The 16,775-nt window shown below is 41.0% G+C and overlaps 1 protein-coding gene across 1 annotated transcript; it reads right to left on the reverse strand.

Annotated features, from left to right (window-relative positions):
• Positions 1–6,013: 6,013 nt before the first annotated feature.
• LOC5565071 lies at positions 6,014–16,270 on the reverse strand. Its single transcript, XM_001649331.2, has 5 exons — positions 15,610–16,270; positions 15,325–15,549; positions 6,727–6,871; positions 6,312–6,670; positions 6,014–6,252 (listed from the first exon to the last, which is right to left on the reverse strand). Exons 1-5 carry the CDS (start codon positions 15,677–15,679, stop codon positions 6,155–6,157), a joined length of 897 nt encoding a protein of 298 aa, XP_001649381.2. The 5' UTR covers positions 15,680–16,270; the 3' UTR covers positions 6,014–6,154.
• Positions 16,271–16,775: the final 505 nt, after the last annotated feature.

Raw genomic sequence — 16,775 nt, forward strand, 5'->3', positions numbered from 1 at the left:
GCACAATTCATCAAGAATTTCAACGCGAAGGAAATGGAAGAGGAGTATCCTGGTGTGGAACGCGCCGTGATAGATCAACATTACGTTGATGACTATTTTGATTGTGCGAACACCGATGAAGAGGCCATCGAACTGGTACAGCGTGTGGTCGAGACCCACGATCATGGCGGATTTCAATTAGTCAAGTTTTCATCGAACTCTGAAGCTTTTTTGGATTCTCTCGATCCTGCATTGGTTGCTGATCGAGTCGGAAGCAGAACCCGTGTGCTTGGTATCGACTGGGACCTTCAGACCGACGAACTGGTGTTTTCCTTGGACTAACCGAAATTGATTGAAAAGTTCCGAACCGGTGAAAGTGTGCCTACATAACGACAACTCTTGAAGTTCATGATGGGCATATTCGATCCACTAGGTTTCCTGAGTCCCATCACCATACACCTGAAGATCATTTTTCAAGAACTGTGGCGATTGCAATCCGGCTGGGATGACGAGATTCCAGATGGTTTGGTTCCGAGATGGGTAGAGTGGTTAAATGAAACTGCTAGGCTGAAAGAAATTCGATTGCCGAGATACTATTTTCCGGAGATTCCGTCGTTCGCTGATGCTGAGTTCCATGCCTTTTGTGACGCGAGTGACAAGGCTTTCGCTTGTGTAATTTACCGTTTTGACTCATATTCCGAACACTTAAGGCCAACAGTGACTTCAAATGCATCTGATTGCCATAAATTAGCTGATATTTGTGTAAATTATAATTTCTTCGCGAAGCCTAACTGTTAGCTGGTGGGTGTACCCATAATAATGTTGATTTAATTAGTTTTAGTATTATTTTTACGTTAAAGTATGGAACAACATTTTGATTCAAATGCCGAACACTGTGTTTATTCTGTCTCATATTCCGAACACCTTGATTGAAATTCCGAACAGCACGAATAAACCATATTCAAATGAAAAAATTCGCAAATAAATTTATCTGAGCTGATGCTACTGGTCTCAAACTAGAGAATCATCACTACTCCCGCGGTATAAATTATATTTAAGACGTTAAAATTGAATTGCAATTGACTGCCATTTCCTTGTTATTTGGTGACATATTTCAGCGAAACATTTCAACCAAATCCCCATACAAAAACCGAGTGTTCGGAATATGAGTCTGTTCGGAATTTGAGACAAAACGGTATATGGTTCATCGGCAAAGGATACGTCACATGTTGCCTTGGTTTATGCTAAGTCAAGGGTCGCTCCACTGAAGTCTTCAACTGTGCCACGTCTGGAACTTCAAGGTTATGTGCTTGCTAGTCAGATGATGAAGACGCTTCAAGACGAGATGAAAATAGAGGTGACGAAATTGTTCTTCTGGACTGACTCCAAAATTTGCCTAAGTTGGTTGAAGACGAGTCAGAAGCTTACGGCGTATGTCGGATCTCGCATTATGAAGATCAAGGAGAACGGTCACAGCGTTGATTTGTGGCATTGGGTACCATCACAGTTGAACGTTGCCGATCTTGGAACAAAGTCGAGCAAATTTAGTAATATGCAAGAGTGGATGAAAGGTCCGGATTTTCTACTTCATGTCAGCACCCGCTGGCCCATCGACGGACCGCTTGAATTGACGCCTGCCGAGTTGGTAAATTTTCACTCCGAACTGACTGTCGATGCCACCGCTGATTTGTTGTGCTGCACTGTATCTGAGGAGTACCCTATTGATTTACCCGATATCGAGCGATTCTCCGATTTCAATCGACTTATTAGGTCGACAGCGTATTACCTGAGGATGAAAAAGATATTAGCATTACCAAAAAATGAAAAGCCAAAACGTTTATCATCACTGTGCACGACATGACTGACGCAAGAAATGCATGGTATAGGAAAGTACAGTCGGAGGTGTTTGGAGATGAATTGCGTAGCTTAAAGCAGACCGGGTATGTTAAGAACAGTAGTCGCTTGAAAACCTATTCGCCGTTTATCCACAACGGAATACTCCGTATGCGAGGACGTGTGCAAGACAACAGTAAGCCGTTTGATGTTAACAATCCCGTCATTCTCCCCGATAATCATCCATTTTCGATGCTACTGATCCGCATGTACCATATCGTTAACGCTCACCAAGGACTTGAAACGATCGTCAATAACATCAAGGAGCGTCATCGCATTCTGAAGATCCGTTCACAGGTGAAGAAGTACACTGCATCCTGCATAAAGTGTCGAGAGCTTCGGGCTCTTCCGACTGTTCCGCAAATGGGTAATCTTCCTCCGGAAAGAACAACACCGTTTGCATTCCCGTTCACCAATACCGGAATAGATTATTTTGGACCGTTGGTTGTTAAGGTTGGACGTCGCTTAGAAAAAAGATGGGTGGTTCTTTTTACGTGTCTGACTTCTAGAGCTATACATCTTGAAGTAGTACCTTCGCTGGACACAAATAGCTGCATTATGGCCATCCGTCGCTTTATGTCAATCCGTGGGTTACCGCAATGCATTATGACAGACAATGGGACAAATTTTACTGGCGCAGATCAAGAACTAAAAAGGCTAGTAAAAACATTAGATCAACCGCAGATCGAGGATTCGATGAGTGTTAGAGGTGTACAGTGGAAATTCATCCCACCCGGTGCTCCGCACTTTGGAGGGTGTTGGGAGCGGTTAGTGCGCTCTGTAAAAAATGCTTTACGTGCGATGCTTCAAGAAAGACACCCGACAGATTTGGTGCTGCGTACTGCATTATGTGAAGTAATGAATACTGTCAACAATAGGCCGTTGACGCACGTTTCGAGTGATCCATTAGACGCTGAACCGTTGACTCCAAATATGCTACTTTTGGGGAGGAACAATTCAATACAATTTGACCATCACTTCGACGAGAGGGACCTAGATTGCCGAGCAGCCTACAAAAATGCTCAAATTTACGCTGATCGTTTCTGGCGTAAATGGTTATCGTCTTACCGCCCAGAACTGATAAGAAGCCGCAAGTGGCCTGATAACAGAAACTACCACGAATATCATGTTGGTGATTTTGTAATGATAGTAGATGAGAATTTACATCGAGGATGCTGGCCGAAAGGAGTTGTCGAGAAGATTTACAAAGGTCCAGATGGAAAAATTAGAACGGTGTCCGTGAAGACTTCAAAATCATCGTTCACAAGACCTGTTAGCAAAATTGTATTGCTACAAGCGAACATCTCGTTTCCGGGCTCGGAGAATGTTGCCAACACTGGTAGCAACTGATTATGTTGCTCGGATATCGTTGGCGCCATAGCAACCGGATAACAAATCTAAGTAAGCTGCGGCTGAAAAAAAAAGATACTGAACGAAAAATTCAAGCGATCAAGACGTGCGAGAAGAAAAACTTATCAAACTAGTTAAAATTAGAAAACTTAATGTTAAATTAGTTCTAATCCTAAATGTAAAATAAAATTAGTTAAAATTACTTTGAAGCATTTCATTTGAGTTTGGCTGGTAAAATCCTACTAATAGTATTTGTAGCAGCTGTAGCAGGTGAGTGTTGACGGTGGCCTTCAAGCTGTGGCCATTCCGTTCCGCCGACTGGATTTTACAAAGATCGTTTGGAAATTGATTATGAAGACTATGACTACCCAGATTGTGTTTTGAATGGACCACGAATCGAAAATGGTGATGGCGTTCAGATTACAGATGAAGGCAATACTGAAGAAATGCTTTTTCCTGATAATTTAGATAGGACTGATGCTTCCAAAAGCGAACAAGAACTTGAAATTAAATCGAAGAATTCGCTTGATCTGTTCTCGGTGAGACGGGAAGTTCAGCCGAGGTATTGCAAGGTGCAAAGCAGTTTAATTAGGAAGCTATTCAGTTATTTCTTCGGAGGTGGACCAAAATATCGAAATCATTTTTTTTCGGGATGAGTCTGGAGAACCCACGTAAGATTTTTAGGCAAATTGGAATGGCCGATCGAGACGGGGTGTTAACGTAGTAGCAATCGCCCCGCGTTACAAACGTTACTAACGTAACAGCCACACTTTGTTATTTTTCATAACAGATCATTCTTAACTAACACTCCATCCAGTACAGAGGTTTTCTAATAAAGCTAGTAGACAGTTCAGTTCAGTTTTCGTGTCCTCACTTGAAACCGAGTCCCTCAATACTTCTGCTTAACCTTTTGCGTTTCTTTACTCATATTTATGCCAAATTTTTAGTGGATTTCCAAAATACGGATCTTTATCAGATAATTATTCTATAATACCAAAAATTAAAAAGAACAACTTCGTGTTTACTTCTGATACGCAATTGATTAACTGTTTAAAAAGTGGATATTTCAATAAAGTAATGAAATATTAGAAAAATTTACGTGTGAATTGGAAAAATTGAAAAGTGTATTGTTTTTTTTTTGGAAATTCTAAAAAACTCATTCTTTGATTTCCGAAAAGCAACGTTTTTTTAGAATTTCCTAAAAAAAATCGCTGCTTCTCGGAAATCAAAGAATGTGCTTCAAGGTTCTTAAGTGATTTTTATTGAATCATACAGACATGTAGCTTGGGATTGCATAATCTGGTTCTGCTACGAATGGCGGTTTTCCGAATGTCGTCCTCCCAACGCCAGTTCTCAGAATGCTAGTTCCCCGAAAACCCCGTTTCCTCGAATAGCTCAGTTCTCCGAAAAGTTCTAACACTCAAAATCTTTCGCATTTCAAGGTGGTGAACAATATGTATTTTTGGCAATATGTATTTAAGGTGATTATAAAACGAAGCCAATCTTTGAATTTTCAAGTGCACAAGACTGGAGAATCTGACAACAGTTCGCGCTGAAAATCAATCAAATTACTTGCTTGCTGGTGGTGATCAATGGGATAAATTTTCAACGCGGAGCGCTGTTTGGTCCACAAGTCTTGTGCTCTTGAAAATTTGAAGTGTGGCTTCGTTCTATAATCACCTTAATCGAGAATGATCAATTATCTTCTTCTTTTGTAGCTTATCGATTCTAACTCAACACTATCTCACTACCCGAGCAGAAGCAAAGTTCTGACCATTTAATCGAGATATTGATTTGATTGACATAAGAGATAAAAGACCTGAAAATTATATCAAAATTTTATTCCTTGAACTTCTGAGCCATAGCTAAATTTGATGTTGGAAGATCTAAGGAATAGCTCGCTAATATTGGTAAGATCTTCTTCTTCTTCTAGGCATTAACGTCCCCGCACTTTCACAGTTATTAACTAAGAGCTTTCTTTGCCTAAGTTACCATTTTCGCATTTGTATATCGTGTGGCAGGTACGATGATGCTCTATGCCCAGGGAAGTCAAGGAAATTTCCATTACGAAAAGTTCCTGGACCGACCGGGAATCGAACCTAATGATATGCTAATAGTATTCCAGGAGTAAATTTTAGATATTATTTTCGGAACTTTTTTCTCTTATATCTTTCAAGTTAATATCACTTTTGTATGTCCATATAAAAATTTGGTATTACTTAGCTTTTTTCGCCTGCTCGGGTAAAGACTATTATTGCACTTTTTTGAGCTGCATTGCTTTACAAGGGAACGGGCCATTCGGGGAAATGACTTCGGAGAAACGGGCCATTCGGGGAAAAGTAGCACAATCGCATAATTTATGTCTTTTAAAATTGTCCTGTTTTTGTTTTTTATTTGTCTCGTTTTTATCTGGTTGGCTTATGGTCAGCCTACCTAACTCCGACACCCGAACTATCACCTGACGTCATCGATTCGTATCGGTTCAGGTACCGAAGTTCTCCCAGCTTGTCCACATCTCTCAACTGCGTGGATTTGAACAACTCACCCAGCAGACTCAGTTTCACAGGCGTAGCTAGGGGTCTTATTCCTCGTAAACACGTAGGGTAAGCCTATCGTTGATTGTCGATCGGCTCTCAAGTGTTATTCGTCGCATAGTAGTTCACAAGTGATATTTCAAGTACATTCCATATTTTGTCCCAAATAATTTTAAAATTCTTAAATCACTTGCAGGTTCACTTAAAATTTAAATAGGAAATGATAGTTGTTCGGAATAAATAAAATAAAATAAATCTGTCGCTTAAGGATTTTGGTGTTCGTCGCAAATGCTTACTGTAGAGAGACTTTAAAATTGTTATATATCACATATTAGTACGCAAACACTATTACTAAAAGCACAACAGGTACCGAAAGGTAAAAACTATTATTGCAGGCATTAATCTCCTAATCGTACTGAACTGGTAGCTTCTGTGCTAAATTGCGTTCCTTCGTTCAATACTTGAACATTTTGGTGCTGCTCGCTCTGTGTAGATTCTAAAAAATACAATTGATCAAAAACAATCCTTTAAGCTTCAATCTAACATTAATCTTACCCATATCCCTTTCGACGGTGGAAACAACTATTCGAATTAGTTTGAAGTCGACAACCAGAACGATGCGAAGCACTAGGATAACAGCTCCGAAAATGTAACTGCTTACCCAAATCCAAGGAAATGCAGCCACCAGATAGTAGTTTTTATCTGGCAGTACAAGATCGTTCGCATGGTCCATCGAGAAGTAGCTGATCATTCGCGCACATTCGCTTTCCCCGGTGGAAATGATTTTGTTGAACTGTTGGCAAAATTCGTTCAAACCGCTTGTGGTTAGACTAGCGCACACAATCGCCGAAATGCCACAAATGACGAAGAATACCAACGACGGTATGACGATCCGCCAGGGTCGAGCTATTATACTGAAAGAATAGATCTCTCCAGATTATCCAGGATATGAGTGGTTGATGAATGATACCTTCCAACGCCTTCACCGCCGTGACCGTGGGTCACAAATAGGGCCATCCAAATAACTCCAAGTAGCGCATGGAATAACGGCGTGTAAGTCAGATACTCGCAAAAGTCCGGGTTGCTCCATTTGCTGCTGTATTCGTGGATAATGTCTGAAACGGTAAAGATAAGTCTTCGTTAGAGCATTCTCGACAAAGCGGTGGATCATAGCTGAAGGTCTTGATGGCAATTGGTATAACATTATGGGGACGCAAGTGGATGAAGTGAACCGATAGTCAATAACGAAGTAATATCGCCCTGAAATCTTATTAAGGTGATTATAGAACGAAGCCAAACCTCACATTTTCAAGAGCACAATACTTGAGAACCAAAAAGCGCTCTGCGTTGAAAATTTATCCCATTGGTCACCACGTCACCACCAGCAAGCAAGAAATTTGATTGATTTTCAAAACGAACTGTTGTCAGATTATCCAGTCTTGTGCACTTGAAAATTCAAAGTTTGGCTTCGTTTTATAATCACCTTAACCCTGAAATTTAGGAAATCCTTTGTATGGTTTGTTACCGCAATGTCTTATTTAAAATTCGACACAAATTTACGTCATTTGGCTCGCTTCTTTTATGTACATCCCAAAAGACATAAATCGCTAGATTTTTTGGAAGTGTGTATGTATGAAAGGCAATACTCTCCAACATTTGCTGTACATAATATTTACAATAGTGTGTAACTAATGAGGCGATCCCTGCGCAGCACAGGTGAGACTCTTCTCACTTCAACTGCCTATGGGTCGGCGTACGCGCTTGACTATCACGACCAAGAATACATACTTTGCTGAACACAAACCCACTTCCATCCTCGCACAATTAGGTACCTTTATTTCTCCTACCAGGGGCAGGGCCCCTTCTTCTCGTCCCGCTACTTCACCTTCTCACCGCCCTGGTCGACTCACCGCTTTTTCTCGCTCCGGCTGGACGGCCGGCGGGTACTTCCGCTTCTTCTTCACGGTATCCTTTAGGCTGGACGGCTGGCTGGCACTATTCCCCTTCACAGTGCCCTTCGAATCGAATTAGCGGAATTAGCAGACTTCAGACCGTTCACAAAAGGGCCGCCTATATGCACCAACTAGGTGACGCCTATCGGCTCGCGTTGGCAGTCTACGGAGTGGCATACTTGTTGACTCTATAGGCCAACTCCGAAGTAAGGTAATGGCCACGGCGTGCTTCTGGCGGTAATTTAGTGAACACAGGTTTCGGCTCAGAGCCAAACCCAGGGTAAGGCTCAGGATTGAACAATGCGTAAGTACGGGGTCCGGATTGGCGAAGGGGCGGAAATATGATGGATTTTTGGCGGTTTATATTGAGGCTGTCTGGATTGGAATGGTTGACGGATTACCTGGATGTAATTCCAATTCATTCACTTTCCACAATCCTTTTTAAACTTGTTTTATGTTTAACTTTAACTGCCCATAAACGCATAATTGTCCCAGGTGAATAATCCAGCAAACATGGGACTGACACGCATGCGTTTATGGGCAGTTTAGCAACTAACAAAAGCTTATTAAGACAAATTTTGCGATAGCGGTTGATATTTTAAGAGCCCGACCGTTGTAGCATTTTTCCGCCTCATCATGGCCCGCTTTGTACCACCCACAATGGCCGCCCATACCTATGTTCCTGCGACGTCTGGTGGTGGTAGATAGTGTGAAGTTTTGAATAATTTAATATTTTCTTGGTGCAGTGAGATTCTGTTTTTGGCATGCTCCATTTTTGGCATCTCCCGATTTTGGCAACAAAGTGGTTCCATTGTCCATTTTCCATTGTTCCATTGTGGATCCATGTCCTTGAGTCTTTCGTGTTAGTCATTTGAAAAGGATGTCAGTTTCATGCCTACCGCATTACAGAGCTCCATCTTCGTCGATGTCGCACCAACTACTAGGGCTCCCTTGCGCGCTTATTCAATTCGAGGTGTTCATAAGTTCGCAACGTTTCATGAGGTCAATCTCTATAAATATCTCAGCTAGAGTTTCAAAATAATTTCTCAGGCATTCAAACTTTATGATCAGCCCACTTGAGTCTGCCGGTAGGTGATACAGATAACAAAAATCTTTTTTCAGATTTGGGGCAACTCGTTTGAACAAACCACAAGCTTTCAAACAAGAGCAAAAAAAATTATATGATTCCCAAAGAGATTCAATCACAAATTTCGTCTCGCCTTTTGAGTTCAATGTTTTTGTTATTGCATGGAATTACATACATTGCGTATGAAGAAGCCTACCGCAATAATAGAAACAATGGTGGGCCTCGTGGCCGAGCGGTTAGTGTCGCCAAGCAGTTAAATGTATCGTGTCATGGGGTGTGGGTTCGATTCCCGCTGCAGCCATTGAAACTTTTCGTCAGGAATGTTTCTCGGCTGTGCCACTGGAGCATGTTTGTCCGTTGTATAGTGTTAAGTTACAGTCTGTTCAGCTAAATGGCTGAAGATGGTGTCCGTGTCTCTTTTTTTAATTCAAATAAAAAATCATGTATTTTGATGGAATTTAATAAAATAAAATTCGTTATTCAAGTAAAAGTGTCTACATATAATCAATTTCTTTGACAGTAATTAGAGAAATGAATGACCCCGGCAGAGGCTGTTTGGGGCACGTCAGGAGTTATTAATCAATGTTAACTTCCTTTTCCCGATCAGCCTAGATAGCCGCGTAGTATCGGTAGCGGTTGTTTCAACTGTCTAAGAATTAACACTACGGACTGCCTGTTCCGGTGGTAAAAGTCCACCTAACAGGTGACCCCTAATTCATGCGGCTTTAAGCTTACCGTGAATAAGAATGAATGGTTAGGGGGGTCTAAATAAAACCTAACCGCAAACGGAGGCTGTGGATTACCAGGGCGCCCTCTACAGTACTATGTCCTTCCTGTGCTACCCGGAGCAATGGTGCAGGTGACCTTGTGTTTCTCCGAGATAATCGGCTGCCCTTCTTCAGTTTCAAGTCTGAGGCTAAATAAGGGTGGGATTATTAATACGTTGTAATTTAGTTTAAATTTTCATCTTTATGGTTTCGCATTATGCGTTTTACACAGTGTCTTCTTCTTCTTCTTGGCATTAACGTCCCCACTGGGACAGAGCTTGCTTCTCAGCTTAGTGTTCTTATGAGCACTTCCACAGTTATTAACTGAGAGCTTTATTTGCCTAAGTTGCCATTTTCGCATTCGTATATCGTGTGGCAGGTACGATTATACTCTATGCCCAGGGAAGTCAAGGAAATTTCCAACCCGAAAAGATCCTGGACCGACCGGGAATTGAACCCAGACACCTTCAGCATGGCTTTGCTTTGTAGCCGCGGACTCTAACCACTCGGCTAAGGAAGGCCCCACACAGTGTATTCTGTGCTTTTCGCCTTTGGCGATTTTTAAGAGATACCGATCTGTTTTTTTCGCTGCTGGTCTTTTTCGTGCTGAAATTGCGAAAAGCTTAATCCTGCCTAGTTTGGGTAGTGGCTACGGTTAAGATAGCTTAGTTAGACCAATCTTCAGCATAAAATATCAGCAACGATCAATCTTTGTAGACTCATGAAAATGGTACAGCTCAAGTGGCGCTAGTTCAAAAACCTTACTTTATGAACTTTTATCTAGGTAACCTTGTGGATCATCCCCAATGGATGATTCCAAACGAGTTGTCGTTCACTGCCTATGAAAAGGCTATGCTGATTGTGGGCAGTGATGCTGATACTCATCACATCATCTGGAGCTGCTCAGATATCAATTTGAGAAGCTCCAGCTCATGGACGAGAACAGCTTTCCCGGGAGGCTCACGAGACTGATAAGAGCGACGATGAAAGGTGTGCAAAATTGTGTGAAGGTTTCAGGCGAACACTCCAGTTCGTTTGGATCCCACCGGACTAAGACAAGGTGATGGACTTTCGTGCCTGTTGTTCAATATTGCGCTAGAAGGTGTTATGCAGAGAGCCGGGCTCAACAGCCGGGGTACGATTTTTACGAGATGCAGTCAATTTGTTTGCTTCGCGGATGATATGGACATCGTCGGCCGAACATTTGAAAAGGTGGCAGACCTGTACACCCGCCTGAAACGCGAGGCAGCAAAAGTAGGACTAATGGTGAATGCGGCCGAGACAAAGTACATGCTAGCTGGTGGGGCCGAGCGCGACAGGGCTCGCCTAGGTAGCAGTGTTACAATAGACGGGGATACGTTCGAGGTTGTCGACGAGTTCGTCTACCTTGGATCCTTGCTGACGGCTGACAATAACGTTAGTCGTGAAATACGGAGGCGCATCATCAGTGGAAGTCGGGCCTACTATGGCCTTCAGAAGAAGCTGCGGTCAAAAAAGATTTACGCCCGCATCAAATGTACCATGTACAAAACGCTCATAAGGCCGGTAGTCCTCTACGGGCATGAAACGTGGACGATGCTCGAGGAGGACCTGCAAACACTTGGAGTCTTCGATCGTCGGGTGCTTAGGACGATCTTCGGCGGTGTGCAGGAGAACGGTGTGTGGCGGCGAAGGATGAACTCTACGGCGAACCCAGTATCCAGAAGGTGGCCAAAGCTGGAAGGATACGATGGACAGGGCATGTTGCAAGAATGCCGGACAGCAATCCTGCAAAGATGGTGTTCGCTTCGGATCCGGTTGGTACAAAACGGCGTGGAGCGCAGCGAGCTAGGTGGGCGGATCAAGTGCGTATCGATTTGGAGAGCGTGGGGCAGAACCGAGGATGGAGAGATGCGGCCACGAACCGAGTATTGTGGCCTGAAATTGTTGATTCAGTGTTATCTGTGTAGATGTTAACTAAATAAATGAAATGAAAGCTCCAGTATGATGGAATGCTTAAGTAGTTCAAATCTTGGGTTACTTATTGTAGGAAGTCGCCCAACCTTCATGGTATCTGCTAGAGAAGAAGTGTTAGACATAATGCTCTGCTCGAACAGAATCAGTCATGAGTTGACGATGATGAATCATTATCTGATCATTGCTACATCTCTATATGAACATATGAATGTAAATTCGCAGACTTTGCATTTGATATACTCCACAAACTGGGAATTGGTTGTGACCAAATTCCATGGATTCTCTCCGTCCATTGGAAATCCTAGTGATGTGGATGTTTCCACTTCCGGTGAATTGGGACACAATTGTCCTTGCTTCGAGTGATCTCACAATTGCTTGTCACTTTGCTTATAGCTTTTAAAGCTCTTGCTTCGGCCTACTCAGGGTCTAAGCTTGTTATCGCACGTCGAACTCAATTTGAGGAACTGAATTCAGTGAACTCTGTAAACCTTGTATGGATCCTTGCTATTCTTCCATTGCTGGGAATAAATTGGCTTATGAATTAGCTCGCAGAATTGCAGTCTCTTGGTTACAACCTTGACTGGCCACTGCCGACTCAACAATCACATGGAAAATATTCAGTGTGTTGATACATTTGTATGTGATAATTGTGATTCCGATTATGAAATTTCTTATCACCTGATATGTAACTACCCAGTTTTCGCGTAATTACGATTCCAATTACTTGGTAAACACTTATTAAGTGAAACTGATTTCAGAAACCTGAACCTTCAGGACATTCTGTTATTCTTAACCCGCTGTGGTATATATATATATATATATATATATATATATATATATATATATATATATATATATATATATATATATATATATATATATATATATATATATATATATATATATATATATATATATATATATATATATATATATATATATATATATATATATATATATATATATATATATATATATATATATATATATATATATATATATATATATATATATCTTTACGCTCATGCGTTTTGCAGTGTCCCTAACTCAGGTTTTAGTCGGGTTCTTCTTAAAAAAAAAACATTTCGGGTTGCGGGTCGGGTTCGGGTTTGAACAACATTTAGTTTTTCGAATTTGGGCTGGGTCTGGGTTTGGCATTAAATTATTGTCTCGGGTTCGGGTCGGGCCCGGGTTTGAAAAAATAACATAAATCGGGTACGGATCGGGTTTGGGTTTGAAAAATGTGAATCCCGACCACCTCTAGAGTATAATTTAGAGTATTTTAGCAGACAAACCAGTTGTATGAACTAGTTGAAGTTTTAAGTTACACCCCACAAATTTGTTTATTTGGACCTTCAGAAGCTACTGCGAAAATTTGAGCGTCAACTCCAAAAGGGGGCTAAACGAGCTCCAAGTTTGTATGGAGAAAATTGACAAAATGCATGGGGGGTTTTCACGTTTGCCGTGCGGTTTGAACAGTCCGAGCAAGCATGACGTTGAGTGAAGCTGAAAGTGGATCGTGGCTGCTCAATCAAGGAAGAAGTATCCATTGGTGAGCCCGTTTCATGTTTTTATTTCAAATCTGTAAAATTTGTATGACTCCACATTTAATCGTTCAGCGGAGAGACGTAAATATCAACAAACTATGAACGATTTGTATGGGGCCTTCCTTAGCCGAGTGGTTAGATTCCGCGGCTACAAAGCAAAGCCATGCTGAAGGTGTCTGGGTTCGATTTCCGGTCGGTCCAGGATCTTTTCGTAATGGAAATTTCCTTGACTTCCCTGGGCATAGAGTATCATCGTACCTGCCACACGATATACGAATGCGAAAATGGCAACTTTGGCAAAGAAAGCTCTCAGTTAATAACTGTGGAAGTGCCCATAAGAACACTAAGCTGAGAAGCAGTCTCTGTTCCAGTGAGGACGTCAATGCCAAGAGAAGAAGAAGATGAAAGGTTCGTCACTATGAGTGGTGGCATAAACTCTTATTTATAAATTATTTATGTTTTACATATTTCATTTTCTCAATTAGGGTTGTCATGTCTATTACGGCTTAACCTGCCGACGGTGTGTAAATTTGAGCGGCGATCTCTCTATCGCAAAAGGGGTCGATTTCCTTTAACTTTTGTTTTTGATATTAAAGAAATATTTTGAATGATTCGACACTATGAGTGTAGGCATGCAAAAGTTTTACTTTATTTAACGAAATTTTAACGGTTTGCCGTTGTAAGTGTCGACATAAGAGTGTTCTGTGATGGTTGAGCCAATCGAGTTTTTTTTCCTTTTCATATGAGTAAAATATTATAAAACATGTTTTCATCCTGACAGCTTTAGGAATGGTGCGTTTAGCTATTTGTGCAACAATCTTTGATGGTTCGTCACTTCAAGTATCGACTTTATTTTTTTCCACTGGGAAATTTTTTATATCAATTAAAAATATTATAATTAAATGCATGTTTATATCTCACAAATAATTGTTTATCATGGTCTGATCGCTTATCAAATTGAATACTGTGATCCTTCTCATTAACAAACATCCCTGCCAGTCATGGGCGTAGCCAGGATTTCAATTAGGGGAGAGCAAGCGACTATAAAGCTTTTGATCTCACAGTGAGCCAAGTGGAGTCCAAAACACGCCTTGGTTCAAATTGTTGACCATTCAACGCCCATGAAAAAGTTACAAAATTTCGATTGGTAGAGTTCTTATTAACCTGTTTTTATGAATTTCAGTCTTGCAATTTATTGAAACAGATTATAAGGATTTCATACAGTTTTTCCAAGAATACCCTAAGATTGATTCCACCAGCATTTATTTATTCATGTCATACCCAACTAACAATTCAGAGCCACAAACAAGCATACATGTTTAATTATTGTTCAATAATGGTAATGACAGCTGAATAAAAATTTTGCTCTATAAAGAGCTGAGAAGGTGCTTTTTTAACACAAACTTAGGTCAATGTTCAACGTTATGCATTAGAATTAACAATAGTTGAATCGCCACTTATTAAACGTTTCCAAAGATTCTCATTCGACTAGTCAAGATTGTTTTACTAATGAGCTGAACAAGACATGTTTCCCCCAATTAAAAAGCCGATATTCCACTAAACAAATGTATATGTATAAAATGATATTCAGAAGACTTGGATTTGCTCTGCATGAATGAGATAATTAAATCTAAATATATATTTTTCTATTTTTTTTGCTCAATACCAGTTGGGCCCAGATAGCCGTAGCGGTAAACGCGCAGCTATTCAGCATAACCATGCTGAGGGTCGTGAGTTTGAATCCCGCTGGTCGAGGATCTTTTCGTAAAGGAAATTTTCTCGATTCCCAGGGCATAGAGTATCTTCGTACCTGCCACACGATATACATATGCAAAATTGGTCAATCGGCAAAGAAAGCTCTCAGTTAACAACTGTGGAAATGCTCATAAGAACACTAATCTGAGAAGCAGGCTTTGTCCCAGTTGGGACGTAACGCCAGAATGAAGAAGAACCATAAAAAAAAGTTTCTGGGGGTGGGGGTCGGCTGCGTTCTGAAGGGGATCTCCATTGTTCCTACGCTAATGAAAACGGTTAATGCTTAGGTCAAATTTTCACAATAGCTTTTGGGGTCTTAATTAACAAGTTTAGAGGGTGTAACAGCTTGATATTGTATAAATACGGACCACCTTAATACAAAGGTTGTGCACCTTAATTCTATCATATCCTGTCCATCTCAATTCTGTTTGGTAAGTCAAGAACGTTTCAGACTATCCATAGTTGCATAAAACCAAATTCGCTTAATCTAGTCCAAATACTTACATCTCTCTTCTGTTTGATTTTCCTGCAAAGTTTGATACTGATTTTGTTCATTTTGCGCCGATTGAGCAGCGCCTTGTAGATAATTAGACTCGTCAGAAGATATCACAAAACTTAAATTGGCCCCGACGAAGCAGTTTAGGCTGAAGCTTTCCCACAAGGAGTATAAGCTGAAACTTATTATCAAACTGGACGCGACCGCAACGACTAGAACTATCAGAATGGACACTGGAAATTAGACGTTCGATTAGTATGGCTTCTTCTGTAGTTAAACGAATTAGTTCTTACTTTTCCAGCAATAACTCACATGTTGGGAGTCTTTCTCTATTAAACGGTGATAGGACATCAACACAGCCATATTTCAATTTGAGCATTCGGATTTTGCTGAACGGTTGGGGTGTTTATTTGAACAGAAGTTGCTTAGATCTGGATCATGTTGCCTACGGCTTGTGTGGTCTGTCAGCAAATGATTGTTAATCTTGGCACGCTTGGATTTCTATTTGGCACTATTTTTACTCGCATCCCCCAGCCTACTGCCAGATGGACATGTTATTCAAATCAGTACGCGATGCTCTGTCTATGCTTTCAATTAACCGGAGCGACTTTCGATGACTGATGATGACGCCGTTTTGTATGTGAGCCAACGATATTATTTTCCGCACATCGAAATACTATATAAACTTATGATCTCATCCGAGAAACCGGAGAGACTGTGTGTAGGTTCGTGTAACTCTATAACAGCGCACATTGAACACTCGAAATTATACTCCATCAGGTCAGAAACACGTTCAAGCGTCGTCTCCTTCGGCTTCGGGGCGCACATGTGTTCCCCTTAGTTCTAAATTGACTGTCGATGGTGCGTCAAATGCAAATGTGTGCTCCAAACAATGAATAACGACGCCTAAAAAAAGCATGTTAACTGCTGGAACGACGTGCCTGCTTTTAGGTTGAATGTTAATTTATCCTCTTTTTATCAGTTATTGGAGATAAGAACACCTATGTACAGGTAATTAGAGGTGTGAGTTGTTTGCGTATGAAAGAGGGAACGTTAAAATAAACACAACGAACGCATCGTAAATCACAATCAGCCAGTTAGTCATTCGACTGGGACAGGACGTTAATTTCGAACTATATAAATAAATAAATAATTGAAAGGGCCGTCCTTAGCCGAGTGGTTAGAATTCGCGGCTACAAACCAAAGCCATGCTGAAGGAGTCTAGGTTCGATTTCCGGTCGGTCAAGGATCGTTTCGTAAAAGGAAATTTCCTTGACTTCCCTGGGCATAGAGTATCATTATACCTGCCACACGGTATACGAAAATAGCAACTTTGGCAAAGAAAATGCTCTCAGTTAATAAATGTGTAAGTGCTCATAGGAACACTAAGCTGAGAAGCAGGCTTTGTCTCAGTGAGGATGTAATGCCAAAAACGAAGAAGAAGAAATGAATAATTGAT

This window comes from Aedes aegypti, chromosome 1, assembly GCF_002204515.2.
Source record: "Aedes aegypti strain LVP_AGWG chromosome 1, AaegL5.0 Primary Assembly, whole genome shotgun sequence".
Taxonomy (NCBI): Eukaryota; Metazoa; Arthropoda; class Insecta; order Diptera; family Culicidae; genus Aedes; species Aedes aegypti.